This window comes from Quercus robur, chromosome 9 (genome assembly GCF_932294415.1).
Source record: "Quercus robur chromosome 9, dhQueRobu3.1, whole genome shotgun sequence".
NCBI lineage: Eukaryota > Viridiplantae > Streptophyta > Magnoliopsida > Fagales > Fagaceae > Quercus > Quercus robur.
Genome location: NC_065542.1, coordinates 10,735,591 through 10,756,931, shown reverse-complemented (window position 1 = coordinate 10,756,931; position 21,341 = coordinate 10,735,591). Strand labels below are relative to the sequence as shown.

The 21,341-nt window shown below is 33.0% G+C and overlaps 1 protein-coding gene across 1 annotated transcript; it reads right to left on the bottom strand.

Annotated features, from left to right (window-relative positions):
- Window positions 1-764: 764 nt before the first annotated feature.
- LOC126700529 (spermine synthase) lies at window positions 765-7,855 on the bottom strand. Its single transcript, XM_050398719.1, has 11 exons — window positions 7,599-7,855; window positions 6,255-6,475; window positions 6,083-6,127; window positions 5,455-5,531; window positions 5,243-5,365; window positions 3,228-3,332; window positions 3,037-3,109; window positions 2,865-2,936; window positions 2,340-2,535; window positions 1,849-1,978; window positions 765-1,115 (listed from the first exon to the last, which is right to left on the bottom strand). Exons 2-11 carry the CDS (start codon window positions 6,442-6,444, stop codon window positions 1,014-1,016), a joined length of 1,113 nt encoding a protein of 370 aa, XP_050254676.1. The 5' UTR covers window positions 6,445-6,475; window positions 7,599-7,855; the 3' UTR covers window positions 765-1,013.
- Between the last annotated feature and the right edge of the window lie 13,486 nt (window positions 7,856-21,341).

The window sequence follows — 21,341 nt, the reverse complement described above, 5'->3', positions numbered from 1 at the left end:
CACATTTTTAAGGTTGTTATTATTGGTCCCCACTTAATTACAAGGTATCTCATCCACTTGTGTGGTAACTGGTAAGTACACATACATGCCAAGGTAGCAAAAAAAGGATAAGGCATTGCAAAGATAGAATTATTTAAAATTATTACTACCATAATATGATTTGAACGAGGATATGATGTGTTATTTGTAGTATTAAAGGGCTAAATTTACACTTTTTGGAGCTATCTTCAATTTTCAGACAGCCTATGCAAAGACAGATGACATTGATTTTAGAAAATCATACCATCATATATGGATGTCTTGGAGTTATCCAATTTCACAATTTGTTGAAATAATTTAAGTGATGAAAAAATTTATGGATATAAGTAAAAAAAGGACAAAAAGTGTCTATCACTTACAATCAACCACTCCAGGCTCCAGCCTATTATTGTAAATTTAGCCATGTCTCTATATTTATTCTTAATTGAATTGTAGACTTACAGCAACTACTTTAAAAGTTTGATTGGCCATAGAAAAGATTTTTATAGGCTATTACAGCTTGGCATAAGATTGGATCATTCACCAAACAAATGAAAACACTCTCCATTTATTTTTCTTGGGGCACCAAAAATCCACATTCCACAAATAGGCCAGTCACAGCCATTAACATTGACCTGCAACATCTCCCAGTACGTGACTTCAACCATGTTACGGCTTGAAATACTAAATATGAACAAGGAAATTTTGAACCATCAATTCCCAATTAAGCAGATTAAACACTTGGCTAAATGAACAAGGAAAAGTCAACATTCACAAAATATGATAATTTCAGAGGTACAAATATAATAAAAGTAGCCATCCACAAATTGATTATTGGCAGAGATGATATTACACGCTGGAATTAATATCCTCACTAATTCCTGAAACAGAGCTCATGGTCCCATCTACAATGGTGCAATAATCACCTACAGTCTACTTTCAATGTTACTAATTCCATATATCTGAAAAACCAAACTAGGACTGGTATGAATTAACTAGGAAACACTGATTCGTTGTGCTGCCGGGGTTGGAGAATCACAAAGCGAGCTCACCTCCCTTTTCAGAAAGGATGGCAAGGCAAAGGCAGCTGAATGCATCTGTCAAAAGAATAATGCCAATTACTCACATTGTGTGTGCAATACAACAACAATAACAGCCAAGCTTTAATTCCAAAATTTTGAGGTTAGCTATGAATCCTCTGTTTCTTTTTCTTTGGCCAAAGAGCAAATAAGTATTCTTTTTTTTTTCTTTTTTTTTTTGAGAAGCAAGCAAATAAGGATTTCAATCTCACACACACACACAAAAAAAGGGTACTTCAGCATCATGATTCAAGCATGAAGGGATTATTGTATATTTCCTAATGATACCGGATTATAAAGGAATGAAATTGACAATCTTCACCTAAGAGCTTTACCAGCAAAGGTTAAGAAAGCCTCATTCCTCAGTGTATGTCATCACATCATTGACCGTTTCAGGTCTAGTGTATCAAAATATTCAGCTTTTGCTAGCTATATAATGTTAATGATTTTCTAAAGCTCACTGAATTCTCAAGGGAAAAAAGTAAAATGCAGCATAGGCTGCACAGCAATGTCAATTTAAGCTGAATATATGTGTGTGAGCATGCATGATAGAGAGAGAGAGATATCTTACCCATGAGTAATAGAACCTTAGCTCTCTTCTATGCTTGAAAGCTAAGGTTCTATAACTCAGAGGTCAAGGCAAAAAAATAAGTTGCAGCGAATACCAAAGTCAATTTATGCTGAATGCGGTGTGCGTGTGCGTGTGTGTGTGTGTGTGAGAGAGAGAGAGAGAGAGAGAGAGAGATCTTACCTCTGAGTTATAGAATCTTAGCTCTCTTTTATGCTTCAGAGCTCCTTCTAACTTCTCAATAGGATTAATGGGATTTAGAAAATCAACAGGTGGCCCCTCAGTTGAGCATATAAGAAATCCTATCACACCACTGCTTGGCATGGAAAAATTTTACAAAAACCACATTATGAAACCAAAGAAAATTCTAAAATTCCAATACTTAATTGATAGGATATAATAATGTATGGGCGGTATCCTATTTATAGTTGCACTTGTTATAATGTCCAACTGATTTAAAACAACAAATTTGTGGCAGGCAACTCTAAAATTCATTAAGCAACAAACTCACAGTTCAGACAGTGTTAGGCCAATAAAGACAACCTATTTTCAGTCATTCTCTACATTTTGAAAACATACACAGCAGAACAAGCAATAAACAGGCAGCAAAATGTAAAATGCTAAAATAAATTTTTCTACCATGAAATTCGAGAAACAATAGGAAACATCAATACCTTGGATATGTTGGCACACTAGTCCAGGCATAGTGAACAGAACCCTTAAATGTTTCACGGCAAATAGAGATCATATCTTGAATTAGATGCGTATGGAGCCACATGCTTTCTGCCATGTTACAGAGGACACCACCAGGCCTTAATGCTCTGGCTGCTGTATCAAAAAAAGGTTTCTCTACAAGCTCCTGAGCAGGTCCTATATCAGGCAAAAGAACCCTATGAGTGAGGTTTTGGCATCACAAACCTTATAAGCACAAGTTTCAAACTAAAAAATAAGATAAAAGAAAAAGAAATCTAAGCTTTCAGTATTTCCTAAACAATTAGACTGAATATTTCAGACTTCAGGCAAACCTCACAATTTTTAACCAAATTCATAAAATAATTAAGAAAGAGGAGAGGATAAGTTTATAAAAGAAAGAGAATAGATTATAAACCAAGCCCAGAAACTAATATGCAGAAGCACACCACACTGAATGTCTGAAATGAATAATTACACACCCCCCCCCCCCCCAAAAAAAAACGTACCAACAGGATCTGATGAATCCACAATAATTGCATCATATTTCCCCTCAGGTGCATTCCGAAGAAATTCAACAGCTGTCCAAAAATAATAGTAAGATTAACTAAGGGCTACAGCATTGTAAATCAGCAGAAACCCAGTGAAAAAAAGAGAACCAATGACACTTTTTGAACATACCATCACCAACATAGAGGTGGACACGAGGGTCCTCAAATCCAACAGCTAACTCAGGAAAAAACTTTTTAGAGACCTAAATAAAAGAAATCAAGACAATGAGTTGATTAACTCCACCCAAAAAGCAAAAAGAAAAAGAAAACTCTACTGAACAGGTAATTAAATGAAGAAGGCACATCACAACATCCACTTACATCAATGACCATCTTATCTATCTCACATATATCAATTTGCTCCACAGAGCTATGGCGAGCTATTTCTCTAAGAACACCGCCATCTCCACCACCAACAACAAGAACCTGTGAAATTAATATTAGTAAAGTTCAAAATCATACCAACACTGAAGAGGAAAACCAACATGCAAAGTCATGCAGAAGTAGAAGCTAGTCACAGAGTATGACTGCCCCTGGTCCGCAATCTTCATAGGGCAACCAGATCCTCTGATCAGCTTCACAGCTCAAAGAACTTAAACATCACCAAGCTAACTAAAACTTGCTTCCTATTATAGAGAACTTTGAGCACCATGCATGCTGTAATATTAAGTTACAAACACACTGATAAGCCTTGAACCCACAACCTCACCTCCCACTCCATTCCATACCAAGGGAGAAAGTTCTAGTTGAGCTAGAGCTCATTGGCTATATTTTTAAATTACTTTACTGGAGGCATAACGTCAATTGAACATAAGAGCAAAACTAAATTCACTTATGCATCCAAAGACATGTAGCAAATCTTAATGACCAAGACAAAATGAAGAAGACAAGACAAACTGACTGGATTTGCTCACCGTACTCATATTTTCTCTGGACCAAATATTGCCCTACAATTTTCACTAGTCTTGTTACGAAGATTATAACATATTGGTTTCAATTATATTAAGCAACCACCAAAAGTCACTTTGTTGGCACAAAACTACAGAAATATCATGATAGCACATTTATTATATCCTAAAATACATGCAACAATAGCTTGTCTTAAATTGGAATAAAGAACACGAGTTTGGGTTTTGGTCCAGCTAGAGCACTGCAAGAAACAACATATGTGGTGTTCTATGAAGTAACAAATAAAATTACAATTACATACATGCGATAGAGAGAAAATATTGATAATTTGCTGAGTTTACTGTTGTTTCCTCTAAAAAATGTCGTATTTTTAGCAGAGCAGTAATTCCAGAAATATACCTACCAATCCCCTGCAAAGTAAAATATACAAGGCCATCATCACGACCAGCTCCAGCTAGAAACTAATAACTGTCAGCACTGCACCACTGCCACCTCCCTAAAAATAAAACCACCGCCACACAACTTATCATGCAACCACCAAATCATCACTGCAACTATCAGTCACTACAAGCCATGCCACCATACCAACCAAGGGCTACTAGCATCACCAACTCTTCTATCAATGGCACCACCACCATATTGAGAATAAATCAATTACCGGAACTTAATTAGCCTTTTTTGCATTTAGAACTGTGCGTGGGTGTGTTTGAGTCTATCTAAATTTTAGATAGACTCAAACACACCCACACACAGTTCAGCAATATTATAAGGTCAAAATGGAAAATTATTGGTTGGAAAAAAGATTAAAATCTATGTGTGTGTATATATATATATACACACTAGATAACAAAAAATTAAAAAATAAATAAAAAAAAGTAGTATTACAGCAAATGAAATGATGGCTATCAATTCCTGCTCAGTATAGATGGAAGGATCAAACTTTGCCATCCATCTGATGTACATCAAAGTTCCATTACATTCTCTTTTTATCAGGATTATATTTCTTTTTCTTACTCAATAGAAAACCCATAATTAATTGGCTAAATAGAAGAACTCATAACATCTTTATTTTCAACATTTTCCCTAAAAGTTCTAGGAAGAAGTACAGTTTAGACCATTTTATTTCTAAATGATACGGGAGCATCAAATTACAAGCTTCAATTACCAAAAACGTAAATGCTTTCTTTTTTCAATAAAAATTACCTCCCTACAATATAAAAGGGAAAAAAAAGATTAGCAGCATTATGTAATACAATCAAACTAGACCAACCATTATCTTCAAACAAACATGAAGTATAAGAATTTTACAACCCCCATTGTCCAATGACAAATAATGTGAAGGATAAGAGAAAAGAAAATATGACACAAGCAAAGCTACAGCAAATGTAAATTGTAAACAGGAGGGACTTAAATACAGATGAACTTACAGTTTTGGGGGATGGAATTGAACAGAGAGGAAGATGAACAATCATCTCCTGGTAGCTACATTCATCTTTCTCTGTCAGCTGAACAATGCCATCAAGTACGAGCACTTTTCCATATGTTAAGGACTGCAGACAAAGAATTAACATTAACCAACTCAATGAAACAATTATAAGGTATGTGAAGGTCACGCAAACAACAGAAAGCAACTCCATACCTCAAAAACCAGGACCTCTTGATACTCTGACTTAGCCTTAAACAAAACTTTTTCCACCACTAGGGAATGGGCTTCTCCTAAATATGATAAAATAAAATAAAATAAAAAACATCATCTATACCTATTTACATTGAATAAAAGATTCATATTCACTAAATGAGTTAGGTTTAAAAAATTTTATTTTTTTTATTTTGAAGAAAAATTTGTAGCATAAGAAAGGATGTTTGACTAGCAAGAAAAACATTGAGCCCTCACCTTGGGGTATATTTTTCATCAGGTTAATCTAATGAGCAATGTTTTTATAATTATTATAACAGTAAAGAAGGTCACATAATGATATGTATATCACTACCATACAATAAAAAGTGATACAGTAACAACAATAAAGCCATAATCCCAAAATTTTGGGGCAGCTATGGATCCTGAACAGATCAGTCACATGCATTCTTTACCTCAATTCTATTCTACCCAAAGTCATACCAAAAAAAAAAGAAAAAAAAAAGAAAGAAAGAAAGAAAGAAAAAGAAAACCTCTATCTATACATATGTAAGATTATAATATCAAGATTTATGAGAAGACTATTAAATTGAGATCATGTAATGCATAACATGTATAAAAAAATGCGTACCAGGCCACATTGGATTGTTAAAATAAACCCTTTTGCTGGCTTTCCCTGTAAAAACCAAAGCAAGAAAATGGGGTTAGTAATATAAAACTATTTAAACCAACTATTTTACCTAAATATCTCCACGTACAACAAAAATAAATGAATATTTGGGGAAAAAATCATAGATAATGACCAGAGCAAGAGTGAGATTCTGAAAACCACCCAGAAACAACAGTAGAATGGCATTTTGCCTCAAGCTCTGGGGCTGAAGCCATGGCCTTCAAGCAACAAGAAGGGATAGCCTTCTCTGAGCCATTCCCGTTACTCCCCTTCCCATCCATAGTCTTCTGGCATTCCAAACCTTTTCCTGCGCCGCCCTCCATATATTATCTTTTTCTTCTCCAGCTCCAGCCTCTACATATGAAAGTATATCCATTAAAAAACACAACTTTAACAATGAAAAAACAGAACCATAGTTAATCTCTCTCTCACAAACACACTGAAACCTATCTCTTTAAGTTCAAGCATTCATCTCCCATTACTGTAGTTCATAAATTAAACTGAAAACAATCTAAACAATGATTTTTTATTTTTTTTAAGCGTACATCCATTCAATGAAACTAAAACTTCAAGAAAAGAGAAAGAAGAAAGAAGAATACCAAGCAAACTCTCAAATATACAATAACAAGCAAAAGAGACTCATTTATATAACCAAACCCATCAACAAAAACGGGCTGTTTTACTTTTTTAAAAAAGAATCTTCACTGGAAAAGGAAATGCACATTTTAATTTTGACAAAAAAAAAAAACACAAATATTTTTTTCAAAAGAAAAATACAAATATCAATAAAATCAATCCCAATATTTCCAATTTAGTCTTTATTTCACCAAATAAAGAATCAACAAACATAATTAATACGTCAATCACGCAATCAAGAAAATCCCCAAGCTCCATTTCACCCAAACATAAAATAAAATCACTTGGACCTTATTAAGAAGATGCTACATGATTTCCTTGGCTTGTACTTAACATTCTCTTAACAAAAAAAGAATCTACTTTTGTGCAGAGAACGATGAACACTACAACACAGTTTTCTTTTGGTCAAATGCCGAAAAAGCAAAGTCCTTAAAAGCCATACAAACTACACACGTAACAACAAAAATTCTCCACGGAAAGAATCAAAAAAATCCCAGAATCTCAACTTCAAATTCCACTTCCCTATTGTTTTAATTTAACATAATCACTATAAAAATATCCACATTTGGCACCAAGAATCATCCAAACAACAATCAAGAACCCAGTTTTCCCTGGAAACAAACGGAACCACTAGGGTTTAACGCAAAATAAAAATAGCCCATTTATTTATTTTAAAAAAAAAACATGGTCCAAAGCCCAATAGCAACAATATATCAATCCAAAACCAAAAAAAAAAAAAAAAAAAGCTACAACATAATCTACAAATAGATTACATAAAAGCAAATAGCAGAAAGTAGAAAACTTTAGATAACAGAGAGAGAGAAAGAGATAGAAATCTTGCCTGGCGTTAATGGTGGTGATATTGCTGTATTGCTCTTAATACTCTGTTTGTTTGTTTTCCGTTTCTTATTTTTGGGTTTAATCTGTTATTGCTGAGAGAGCAAAACTGCAAAAAGAGTGAGCGGGAAAGAGAAACAGATGATCTGGGTCTAATCTCTCTCAGCTCTCACTCTCACAGTCTCAAATTTTTTGAGGCTTTGTTTGGACGGAAATGGTGTGTGTATAATAAGCTTATTTATACACAACAAGAGATTTACTTCTTTCTTTCTTTTTTTTAACAGTGTGTGAAAAATTATATGTGTTTTCTTTTTCTTTTTTTATCGAATTTGTATTCCGTTTGCTTTGTACCTTGGGGAAGTAGTTGGAAGTACTTTTTGTTTTTTGACTTTCTTTTTCTATAATAAGAATTTGGAATTGTGAGTGGCAATTGTCCCAACTCTGAAGAGGAAAGCGAAAGCAATGTGAAGATGGACGGTAGGTGATTGTGCAAAAAAAGAAAATTAACGGTAGGTGAGGAGGGGAAATATCCACACAATCATACACAAGATTGACACGAGAGAAAAAAGTGGGTGCTTTTTTTTTTTTCTCAGCCTGAATTGAATCAGTGGGTACTTGATTGTTTTTTGGATCAACTGGTGGGTACTTGATTGTGATTCGAGGCCGGCAACTTTTCATGAATACAATCCTTTTTCCTCTGCTGTTTCTTTTTAGAGTCCTTCTAGTGCCATTAAAAATTAAAAAAAAAAAAAAAAAAAAAAAAGCCACAGAAGTGGTTGATGGAGGGATGTTGGTGTAGGACACCCATCCATTAATCCCAACTCACCACATAAGTGAGTTGTGACTTTTTTAGGATACAAGACTTTTCTTTTCTTTTTTTTTTAATATTTCCTATGGTAACCTTATCTAGTATTATTATTAAGGATTGAACTTGTATCTAGTGACTAGTTCTATTGGACATAATGAGATGTAGACACATGTTCATATCTTAGCGTGTTTAACGAAACTAACCAGTGAACTAAAGTCTCTCCCTATTTTCAATTATCATATTTCTATTAAACTAGTTTGAATTGGGTTAATAGTTAGCAAGGACAAAATGTTCAATAACATAACAATTCATTTATAAAAGTAGGTGTATTTATACTGACTGCCATTATGAACAAATAATTTCAATCATAAATGAAAAATTATGTTTAGACCCTTTTTTTTAATGGGGTGACTCCTTCGTTTGGCAATCCCATTTGTTTAAGAATTTTTCTATTAAAAAATTATTCTTTCAATGCATTTATAAAAGTAGGTGTACATATACTGACTGCCATTATGAACAAATTATTTCAATCATAAATGAAAAATTATGTTTAGACCCTTTTTTTTAATGGGTGACTCCTCCTTTTGGCAATCCCTTTTGTTTAAGAATTTTTCTATTAAAAATTTATTCTTTTAATAGTTTTTTTTTTTTTTTTTTTTGAGAATCATTCTTTTAATAGTTTAGTTAGTGGAATGCAGACTTAGCATGGTTGAAACCTTATATTAAAAGGGAAATGTTAGAATTTTAAGAACTCTATATAATAGAAGTGAGTTGTGCGATATTAAACTCGGCCTCCCACTCCCCGTGTGTGTGTGTGAATAAACTGTTTACCTCTCAAAAAAAAAAAAAAAAAAAAAAAGAATTCATTAGAAAATCTAGAAGATCTTTTTTTTAGAAGAAAAATCTAGAAGATCTAAATCTTATTAAACAAGTTATCTAATATAAGGCAATAAGCAATCATACAAATAACACACAATATGGTGGCAAAGTGAAAATTTCAAGAAAAACTACCTAAAAGAAAGGTCATTGCGGAGGTTAACCACCAACCCAAAGGAAAAATCACTATTTATGATATGCCTATAACTAATCAACCATAAATTTGGTCATCAAAAACTTATATGGAAATAAAATATTTATAAAAAAAAATTCTATATATTTTGCCTATATTCAAAATTTTCCAAAGAAGGAAACAATTTAATAGCTGAGCAAATTAGAGGACCTCATGGAATTTTATAAAAATGGGTTTCTATTGGAGGTGTTCATCGGCTGATGTGGTCAATTTTAGGAGGGGTTTTTGGGCCACACTAGAGTCATTGATCTCCTAAAAATGTAAATCGCCACTGCAACATTGAATCCATTTTTTGGAAACATCAACAACGATTTTCGTCTATGCAGTAGTCAGTTGTCATCAAGCATTGTAACATGAGAGAGAGAGAGAGAGAGATTTGGAAACCTAAGATTTTTTTTTTTTTTTTTTTTTTTTTTTTTTTTTTTTTTTTTTTTTTTTTTTTTACAAGATAGAATTCTATTCTAGCCTAATCTATAAGTGTATATGTGTGTGAAGCTCCCTCCTGGAGACTTGAACCTCGACCCTTGCCCCCCACACTCCACAAGCACTTATACCTGTGGAGTGACCATCGCACCAAGCATGTGCGGTGGTGGAAACCTAAGATCTTTATATATCCCAAGAATTCAAACCCACTTATCAATAGTTAAGATCTAATAATCAAACCCATAGCAAATCAAACCCAAAAAATGTTAGAATTGAGACTCACCTTCTTCAATCAACCCACCTTCAAACTTCAATCGACAACCAGAGAAAGATACTTATGAGTGCAATGACATTGGCAACTGAAGGTTGATGAGGAAAGGTGAAAGAGGATCTTAGATATGTCTTGAAGATGATCACAGATCTAACTGAGGTTATGCATGTTGATATATGTATATATATATATATATATATATATATCACACACACGATCGACTTAGTTAATGGTGAAATTTTAAAATTGCTGCCAACAACTGAACCAATCGATGATTAGAATTAGTAGTTGGTGATTATCATTGGAATATGCATCATTGGCAACTCCTTCCAACAAAGTGAGCGGTTCGGTGGTGGTCTAGTGAGTTGGTGTAGATTGGTGTGTAAACACTTCTTCTTCTTCTTCTTCTTCTTCTTAATTTTTGATAAATACAATAGGATTCCAACCTGTGACATACGTGCTATGATGATTGCTTTTTATTATCAAACCAAAACATCAATCAATTTTCCTTTAGTTTCCACCTTATATAAAAGGTACACAAGAAATTAACCCAAAAAAAAAAAAAAACAAAAAATTATGTGATACAATAGTCCAATTCGTTGCTGACCTAGGCATCATAGAATCCCTCACCAGCTCCCTTCACAACCTTTCCGATGTACTCATTCCTTTTTGCAGGTGCTCGTCATTAGATTGTATGTGCAAAATCTATGCATATCAACAATTTAAAATCAAAGCTTATACTAGAAATAAACCCTTACTTTTAAAGCCTGTAGCACAACCCCACGATACTCCCAAGTGCCTTGGATTCTTCTACCATGAATTTCCCTCCACGAACTTCGTCCATTACTCTGAGGACATTCCTGAAGATTTCTTCAAATCAACTTAATGCAATGACTTTGACTTTCTGGTTTCAACAAACTATCACCAATTTTCAGGGTATTGTCTTTATATTAACTTTCTAGATTTATGATACGATGGTGACAAAGAGAGAGTTAGACTTTTTGGCATGACACAAACATTTCTTCTTGATTTTATCAACAAAATTGGCTCTTATATAGTTTTTCATATAGGGCTCGAAATCCCACTTATTTATCGACTTAAAACACCTTAAGAGAATTAGGATTTCCGGTTCTCAATCAACTAAAAGTCTGTCGAAGGCTTATCTTGATTTATCAAAGGTCAATCAAGTGATGTGTCAAGCTCTTTCAGAGACTAGAATTAAACATTACAACTTAACAAGACTTACAATTTGTTATGATTTAAATTGCTGACACTAACCTATTATATCCAACAATGGATATTGTATTTCACAACAAAACGAAAGATGATATTCTACCAAACTCTTTGACTTGTATATTAGAAGGAAAATTCCTACTAAGTAAGAAATCAAAATCATAAATGTTTGAGATTAAAAAGAAAAAAAAAGATAATATATGATTGGGTTGAAATGTATTAGGAAATTATTATATATTATTATTTAGTATCTTTTATTTTTTTTTTTTAATACTAGCTACTTTTATTTTTTATATATTAATTATTTTTGAATTTTAGTATACCTTTTATTATTAACCGGTCAAAAAATTCATTAATGTTTTGCCTCCCAAAGGTAACCTCCCAATTGGCTTGAGGATTATCTGACTTTTCTCCTCTCTTTTTAAAAAAAAAAATATTTTTTAGAAAAATCCTCTCAATTGAATACTCTAATTCATTATAAATGAATTGCTATGAATCTTTATTAAAAAACGAACAAACAAAACTGTATCTTTATATTAATAATCAAAACAGCAATTTCTTTTTTAGAAAAAAAAAAAAAAAAGCAAATGAACATTATCCATAATAATAATAATAATAATAATAATAATAATAATAATAATAAGCTTACGAAACGTGCAACACGCTTTTGAGTTTTGGCATCAGCCCCAATGAAACCTCCCCCACTGCCCAGTCCCCACTCCTCTCGGAAAAACCTTATTATCAAGCAAGAAAGAAAAGAACGTTACAAAAAAAAAAAAAAGGGAACTCCACTATTCAGCAGTCGGCAAAAGTACAGCGCATATGGGAAAATTAGGGAACAGGATATATATACTGTGTGTTTCGAAAGCAACGACAAATATAAATTATTTTACTATTTAACTTATTTTTTTTATTACTTATAGAGCTTATTGCATTTTTTGGTTTTATCCATAAACTCCATTGTATTATTTCAATTAATTTTTACTTTTTATCTATAGTACTTTCAACAATAAATTTTTAGTTTCAGTAAAATAAGTGATATCCAAATAGATCCATAGTAAGATGTATCTTCAATTATCATCACACAAAATACCCAATTTTGCTCAAAAAAAAGAAAAGAAAAAGAGAAGCCCCATGACCAAGCTGTGTTAGCAAAATTAACATCCCTTGCAGCTTTCTCTTATAACAAAATATAAGAGATCTAATATTAATTAACAATTGCAGGATGAATATTTTATTAGACTCGAGTCAAAGCTATGGATAAGAAAAAAAAAATTTTTTTTTGCTAGGTAATTATAGGGGCTAGAACCCCTGAGCTTAAAGATACACATGGTACCGGATACCACTAGGCTACAAGGCCTGATGGTGGATAAGAAATTTCAATAAGCAATTTTTGTGTGTGTAAATTTATTGATATAATATTTTAGGATTTCACTTTTAATTATAAGTCAATGAACTTGGTTCCATTAATATCATATTATTCACTCATTTTTTAATATGAGACTTTTTCTTTTTTGAGAAATAAACGTGCAGCGCACACATAGAAGAAGAATCACATTTTAATACAAAAATACACCATAAATTTCATTTAAAAGTCATGAAGTAAAGTAAACTATACCATATACAACACACTCTTTTAATTAAGTAATGTGAGACAATTCTCCATATTTTTTTGAAAATGAATACACACACTTCCAAATATGAGACTCAATCAGTGCAATTAGGAAAGTAGGTGATTCATCAAGAGTCCTATAATTCTACAGATCGATTATTATCTCTTGTCTTTTAATGTTTCCAACAAAAACATTCCAAATTTAATCTCCTCCCAACTATTGAATTAAAAAAGAAAAAAAGAAAAAAAAAACATGTGATTCAAGAAGGCTAATAATTGAATTTCAATCCCTTTAAAAGTTGAAGACACACAAAAGAAAGCAATACGGCTTGTTTTCCATAAATAATAGATACGCGGAAACCACTTTTTGTTCCCCACACGCAATGGTATTGATGCGTTAGATACTATACATTTAGAAGGGAAGATTAGTTGATCTAGGGGTGTGCAGCTAACCCGCCAACCCGTCAAAACCAACCCGACCCGATCTAACTTAACCCTCTGGGTAGGGTTGGGTTACAAAATTTTTTTTGATGGCTGGTCGAGTTGGGTTCGAGTCATAAAATTCCAAACCTGCCAAACCTGACTCGACCTACTCATATATTTAATATATATTTAAAATGTATTATATAATTAATAATTTTTTTTAAATAACCAGTTCTTCCTATCCTAGGCCTCGTCAATGGGCCGGGTCGGGCTGGCCCGACCCACTTTTACTTGGCCCATGGGTCTAATAGGTTGGGCTTAACGGGCTGTTGACTAGTCAATGGGCTGGGTCGGGCCGGGCTGGATGGAAAAACCTTAGCCCATGGCCCTACTCATGGGCAATGCCCATTTGGGCTTTAGCAGGCTGGGCTAGTGAGGTGGGTTTAATGGGCTACTCATAGGCATTTTTAACAGGCCTTCAATGGGGTTATAAAAATTTAACCAAAAAAATTATAATTATATATTATTACAAACTATCAAATTGAACAATTAAATCTACTAAAAATATTCTATTAAACAAAAAAATACTAAGACATACCTCTTAAAAAGGTACTAAAATAAGATTAATTAACTTTTATTGATAAGAATATATAAGTACATTGAATTAAATATCGACTCTTAAAGAAAATATTTGAAGAATAAAATATCAATTCTTAAAGGAAATATATGAAGAATCAAATATCAACTCATTAAGGAAAGAATTTCTTCCAACCAACGGTAAGCTTTTTTTTTTTCTTTTTTTAAGGAATTTCTTCTATAATTGTAACTTGTAAGGAAAGAATTTGAATTTATTAAAGGAAAGAATGACTTTCTTTCCAAAGGCACAGAGGTAGGGCAACAGTCATCTTAGTAACTTTGTTTTAAAAATCAAAGCTACTAGACTAATACCAAAATATATATTTATTATGCATATTGTATCACAATCATTCCAAGTATTTAGTGGTTAGGTGTGTGGTCTTTAAGTTTTTATAATGTCTAAAGTTCAATCCCTCACCCACCCAACCCCCAAATTATTTTGTTATAAATTTTGGGCAATGAGTTAGGCTAACGGGTTGGGCTACTGGGCTGGGCTAACGGGCCGGCCCACCGGGCGCCCATGGGTAAAGAAACCAACCCATAGCCTGTCCCATTGGGCTACTAGACTGCCCACGGGCTTCAATATTACCGGGCTGGGCTGCCCATTAGCCTGGTGGGCTAGCAGGCTACTGGGCCAGCCCATGGGTGATGGGCTATTTGATGACCCTTATCCTATCCTATATAAAAGTCAATTAGTTCACACAAACCCTAGTAAATTACTATTGTTGTTTAGTCATTAATGTTGTTTGCTTTTAAGGAGTTACATTGATACTAATTTTTGAGTTTTTTTAATATATTTATATTTATATTTTTTTGGCTTAATTTAATAATAATAGTAATAAAAAAATTGTCCAACCCATGAATTCAACCCAACCCAAATGGGTTGGGTTGGACTTATGTGATGAGTTGGGTTGGGTTGGGTCAAAAAATCTTCTTAACCTGACTCAACCCGACCCATGCACAGTCCTAGGTGATTCTTTTTTTTTTTGGGAATTCTCATTCACTGCGCTGCAATATTATTGTTTATCTATGCTTGGTGATTTTAAAGCCTTTGCAAGTCTTTCACATCACTATTCTAATAAACAAAAAATGGATTATTCCATGCTTTAATTTGTCGGTTGTGCATCTTAATTGTGAATGCTATATAGCATACGCAGTGTCCATAATCCTGAAAATTTGAGCACGTGGTTGGGTCCTGGATGTGAGGAATTCGAATCTATCTTTGCATGGGAACAAACCTAAAGGCCAAAATGGATGACAGGATGAGAACGATAACAATTTTCCTACACAAACTAAAAATTTGTGAACTTTAGCACTGTTCCAACCTATGGCTCTAGATGAAGGTTAACAGTGGCATGTCAGATTTTAGATAAGTGCTTTCATTTCCATAACTTTGTTTTCATTGTTGTGGACCTTGTGGTCCCTAAGCTGATTAAAACAAAAGTGCATTATCTTGATAGCATTTTCACAACATTTATGAATTATGATGCAAGAGACAAGGTGGGTCAATCATCAAGCATGTATTTAGTGGAAGAGTCATTAGTGTTGATGTTCCAATTTTATTTTTAACACATTTCACAGTAAACCTCATAGAAGTTTGCGGCAACAATCTACCAGATTGGGATCCTATGGCAATAAGGAGATCATATCAAGCTCCAGCAAAAGTCTAAATTAAATGAAAGCAACAAATTACGTGCTTTAATTTAATTTAATTTTTCTTATTGTTAATTTAGTTCACTTAGAAGTCTTCTTTAAATTAGAATTTTGAATTAGGATTTAGATTTATTTTCATTCCTAGTTTCCCTCTATCTTTGTTATATTTCCAAGTTTGATAAGAAATCCTAGCAGGCGATGTTTCATTATCAAAAGATTGTAAGGGGCTGTGGCAGAAATGAATCATTTGTAACTTTGAATTTTCTCTTTGATTATTATAATGAAACATATGTGTTTTTATCAAGAGCTGCTTTAGCACTCTTTTTCCTGCCCTTCTTCTTAATCATTGCTTGACAATCCATAGATCAAAGTAAAGTCGTATCGCTAAGACACTGATTCTAGTTTCACACGTCTTTCCGCTGCATCATTGTGCAGTAGCCACGAGCCATACTAGCCCGTAACATCAATTTTATTAATAACAATTAACAACTTTTAATTATGAGTTAAACCAACAAATATTCACGTAATAAAATCCACGTTCATATTGACAATGACCTGGAGTGTCAAAATAGATGCAACGACTAAAAACAAGTTGGGTACGTATAAGATTGATCAGTTATCTCTCATTTCAAATAGCTATACTCAAGGACGAACCTAAGATTTTAAATTGGGGGGGCGAAGTATACTTAAAAAACCAAATTTCAAATAAGTATCCATATAGTCAGTGACAAAGTCAATAACATTTTATAAGATGCCAAGCCAAAGATAATAAAAAAAAATTAACTTAAAAAAAAATCATGACAAAAAAATATTTTATTCTACAAAATTAATAAACAAGTCTATAAGAATGAGTGAATGGCTTAATTTAATTGCTCAAGCAAATACTATTATTATAGAAACACTATTATTAATTTAAAATATAGGAAAATTCTTCTTTTACATTGTACAATATAATGTAAATTGATATTGTATACACAAAAAATATGGCAAATATTGTATACATTTGTAAAAGCATACAATATTTACTATTTTTTTACAAATATGTACAATATTTATTACTTTTTGTAGGTCTGTCATGGAAGTTTGCATTGAAATTGCAATGTGGACATAAAAATTACATTGAATATAAAGCAAATTGATGATCACTCACAAGTTAACAATATAGCTACTAGTCCTCTACAGTACTACATAGTGATCTTATTTTGCTTGATTGAACTACATGTATCAACATATCAACCTATATTCATCAATGAAAATATCAATCAATAAAATAATAATATAATTAACAATCCTATTTTATATTACTATATTATGAGTTACTATAGTTTTCCATCACTTTACTAAAACAAAGAGCAATTGAGTCTTAAACTTAAAGTGAACACATTTGAATATACAAACAAAGAGAGGGATTCAAAGAGAGATAAATACAGCAATGGAGCCATAGAGGGCTTGGAGGCTAGATTTGTGCCGATCGTCCTTGGTTGGCTGGTCAGATCTTCAACTTGATGGAGCTCTTTGCAGCAAGTGGTGATGGGTGAAGGATGGGATTGTTTGTTTGATTTATATATATATATATATATATATAAGTTTTTTTTCCCATTTTTATTAGGAGTCTTGAATCTCTTGATTTAAGAGCCCTAAATAGAAAAGATTTGGGTTTATTTTTTCTATTTATCCTTTTGTGATTGTTTGAATTTATTAAAATTATTTTGTGGCTTATTTTGGAGGAGCTATGGGTCAACAACTCAATGAATGGCTAAATTTTATTTTTGATTCTGGGTTCTTTATATCAAAATTTTCTCTTTGGTTTGAAAGTGTGAAACTATTCGAGGTCTGAAGTTATTTTTTTCCAAAATTCTAAGGGGCCGGTAAGTAAAATACTCTTAAATTTTAAGATAATTTTTGGGCTTATACCTACTATTTTATTTTTCACATGAGGACAGGGGGTCCGGGCCCCCAACTAGGTCCGTCCCTGGCTATACGACTTGCAGAGTTGCTGTGTAATGTGTATTCTGACTTTTATATATGTATATAAAAAAAGTAAAAAACGCGGGAAGCATGTGATTAATTAAACTTTAGTTGATTTTCTCCTTTATGCTTTATATTATTGGTATATAAACAGAGGTCAATGTAATATTTGATTAATCTCAATTTCTGATAACTTGGGTTGAAAATATTTGAAACTTTAAACCTCTGTTTGGTCTAGGTTAAGCACATCAAATTCTCATCTTTTTGCCCTATTTCCACTGAAATGAGCTCAGAGTTTTGCTATGCCAGACATTTGGAAAATTCTAGGCATTAGTCAAGCATGAAAAAGAGAAACATCTCACAGGTTGCACAGATTCAATTAAAGGATTTACCTAAGACTATGTATACCTCTTCTATATTTTCCTTCCTTTATAATTAGGTTCAACTATAATTCTATGATTATCTTAGGCATTCAAAGAGGACTTTCTGTCATGGTTTGGAAGAAAACCTAATTAGACGTTTATCTTTCACAACTACCATTCATTGTAGGTTGAATAATACCATGATAATGGTGTTAGTTGTTGATTTTGTGACACTTTCACACTTGCATACTTTTTTGGTGTTTGAAACAACGTTTTGGATAGATAAAACAGCTTTTAGAGCCCTTCTAAAGTCGCATATTTCAACTTAATTAGCCACGTCCTTTCAATTTGAAAAAAGGTATCATTCATATCATCATATGGGGTTGCTAGTCCAACCAAATGTGGTGACAAAGTCATCAAGAATAGTAATTAATTATAAAACTATTGTTAAATAAGTATCGTTAAAAATGATATTAGTGTTATATATCCATGCAGAGTCTGAAAAGAGACTAAACTGATTGGCAAAGCAAAAGCATAGTCTCTCTCTTTTCACAAGAGAATGACCTGAGAATCAAAGAAGTTATCATGGCAGCAATGAAGTAGCAGTCACATTATTGTAAAGCATGCCATACACATTGAAAACTTATGGACCAATGATCATTACTTAGTAAATTATCATAAAGGTGTGGATGGAATTAAGGGGGATTCAAAAAGAACAACACCCAATAATTATATTATAGATATAGGTGGAGTGGCCCCCTAACTTTTTAAATTTTTCATTAATCTTCTTTTATATTTGGTAATAAATCTAAAAATTACACAAAAAAAATGTATTCACCGGTGCTTCGGAAAAAATTTCTTGGCTTCGTCACTGATTATAGAAAATCATGTACCAAAAACCATAATTTATTAATTCATTAATACTTCATTATAATTATTAGTAGTACAACTAAAGCATAAGAATGTTCATAAAATAAAAATAAAATAAAATAAAATCAAAAGAATGGTTGGACACAAATTTTTGGGTTTGTGTGAACTCCCTTTATCATGTAAATTTAAAGGGCACGTGGACTACTTTTTCTTTTTTTTGAGGAACATGTGGACTATACTTTTTAATTTTTATACCCTTCTTTTCTATGCCTTTAATTTATTTTTTAGCAACATTTTTTATAATGACACATGATTTGTCTTATCAAAAAATGACACATGTTTAATTTTGTGGTGACAAATTATCACCTCCACTTTTTTTGGGGTCGACAAGACAAAGTTATTCCTAGCATGTGACATTCCCATGCCTTTCACGTTTCCTTGTCATTATTTGTTCGTTTGTTTTTTTTTCTTTTTGTTCGGACGTTTCTTATGCAAGGCATGGATTTGACTGCAATATATATAGTTTACTCTTAGTAGGAAAGGTTAACGGATGCACTATATTAATTTATGAAAAAATTTATAAATTTTTTATGAAAAAAGAATAAAAAAAGTTAACTATTTTGACAAATTTAATTTTTTTCATAAAAGTGGTATTAAATTTTTTTTTAAAAATAATTTATTAACAAATACCTTAAGAGAATTATTTAACATATATAAAAAATGATAAAAGATCATTTTAACTCAATTAACATTTTTTAGTATTTTTAATAGAGATATTCAAGGTTCAAACTCTCCTATTTCCTTGTAACTATCAAATTTATTATAAAAAAAAAAATTGTAATAATGATTGAGACAAGAAAATAATTTTATTCAAACAATTTAAATGTGGCGTAGCCTTTTTAATTGAGTGAAGATTAAATAAAATAAAATATTTTACTAACTCTTGCCATGGATGTGGAATCCATGAAATCGTTCTGGTGGCTGCTTTTAGATGAGCGAAGATTAAATTAATTAAATATTTTGCTAACTCATGCAATGCATGCGGAATACGAAAGTTATTCTGGTGGCCTGTAAAAATACTAAAGAGCACCTAAAACCTATCATTTTTTTAATGATAAATTAAAGTATGAAACACATATCAAAAGCTATCAAAAGCTCAGATCATAAAGAAAGACGCTCTTATTCCATGGTCTTCGAAATGCATCTCTTTTGGAAAAGTAAAGAAACTCAAATCCATGCCATGGTTGGTCTTCATCGCCAGATATGCCAGAGCAAGTTATATATAAATATTATCATTGGAATGTGAATCTCAATGGCCTTCACCCCGAAAACAAAGGTGGAAGTTGCAACTCCATTTTTAAAGCTCATAAGTTGCAACTCTATTTAAAGGCTCTTTGTAGCCTTTAGTAACATGGTTCACACGAACATTTAATATAGCTTTTTTTGAGAGAACGAACATATATAGCTGGTTAACCTGTTAAAGTGATTAATTTACTATTGAAATATAAATAAGTTGGAATATTTCCTAATTAATAGCATCTTAGTTTTTATAAAGAAAGTCATTCACTTTTTTTTGTTTAGCATTAGAGAAAGTAAAATGGCAATAAGCAGGTAAGACTAGATGAGATAAGAGTGGTTGTTTACCATGTACTGTTATAGCTTATCCTTATCGCAAGTTTAATTCCAAATGACAAAGTTTAGCTCCAAACTAGTCGGACATATCTTATTCCTACCCATTGCATTGTTTGTTCACCGTTTCAAAAGAAAGGTACATGTGGGGCCAGAGAATTTGTGACCTCGGCCCACTATACATTAGGGCCCAAGACCCGCACCGAGGAGAGACGTTGCCGAGGACATGCAGCGAAAGTCCAATTGACTTAGAGATGCAGCCGAGGATGATCCTGTCCTCGGCATCCCAAGACCTAGAAGGGAAGAACAACACGCCATCAAAGGCAGCCCCCAAAGCGCTCCCAGAAGAAAAGACGAGTACAATAGGACTCGCACGGGAGTACAGTGTAGAAGCAGTTCAAGGAAAAGATATTACCTCCGCATTGAATGCGCCAACAAACGTCCTAGCCACATTGATGGGAAAAGACACCTGAACAGTGTGGCTTCGGTTATTGCAACTAACAGAAAGTGGGGGAAGGCAGCTGATGGGACAAGCACTCGAGTAGTTACCTGCCTGATCAACAGATAGAAGGTCAGGATCAACTGAGAAAGGCTATATAATGTAAGAATTCATCCACGGGAAGAGGGGGGGGGGGGGAAGAAAAACAAGAGCATTATGTATCATCTCTTGGACCATTGTAACCTAGGGTAAAAGGGATAATAAGAACCTTAAGCTCCTCGGACGAGGTCCAATGACCGAAGCCACTCAGGCCGTGCCGGAGAGAAAGTCTTCTTGGACAAGCTCAATTCA

Excerpts from the sequence above, each read along its gene's own strand:
- LOC126700529 (XM_050398719.1), bottom strand. The coding sequence starts at position 6,444 with ATGGAGGGCGGCGCAGGAAAAGGTTTGGAATGCCAGAAGACTATGGAT. Across the intron at positions 6,128-6,254 it reads AGAATCTCACTCTTGCTCTG|GGAAAGCCAGCAAAAGGGTT; the intron begins GTCATTATCTAT and ends TGGTTTTTACAG. Across the intron at positions 2,937-3,036 it reads CCACCTCTATGTTGGTGATG|CTGTTGAATTTCTTCGGAAT; the intron begins GTATGTTCAAAA and ends ATTTTTGGACAG.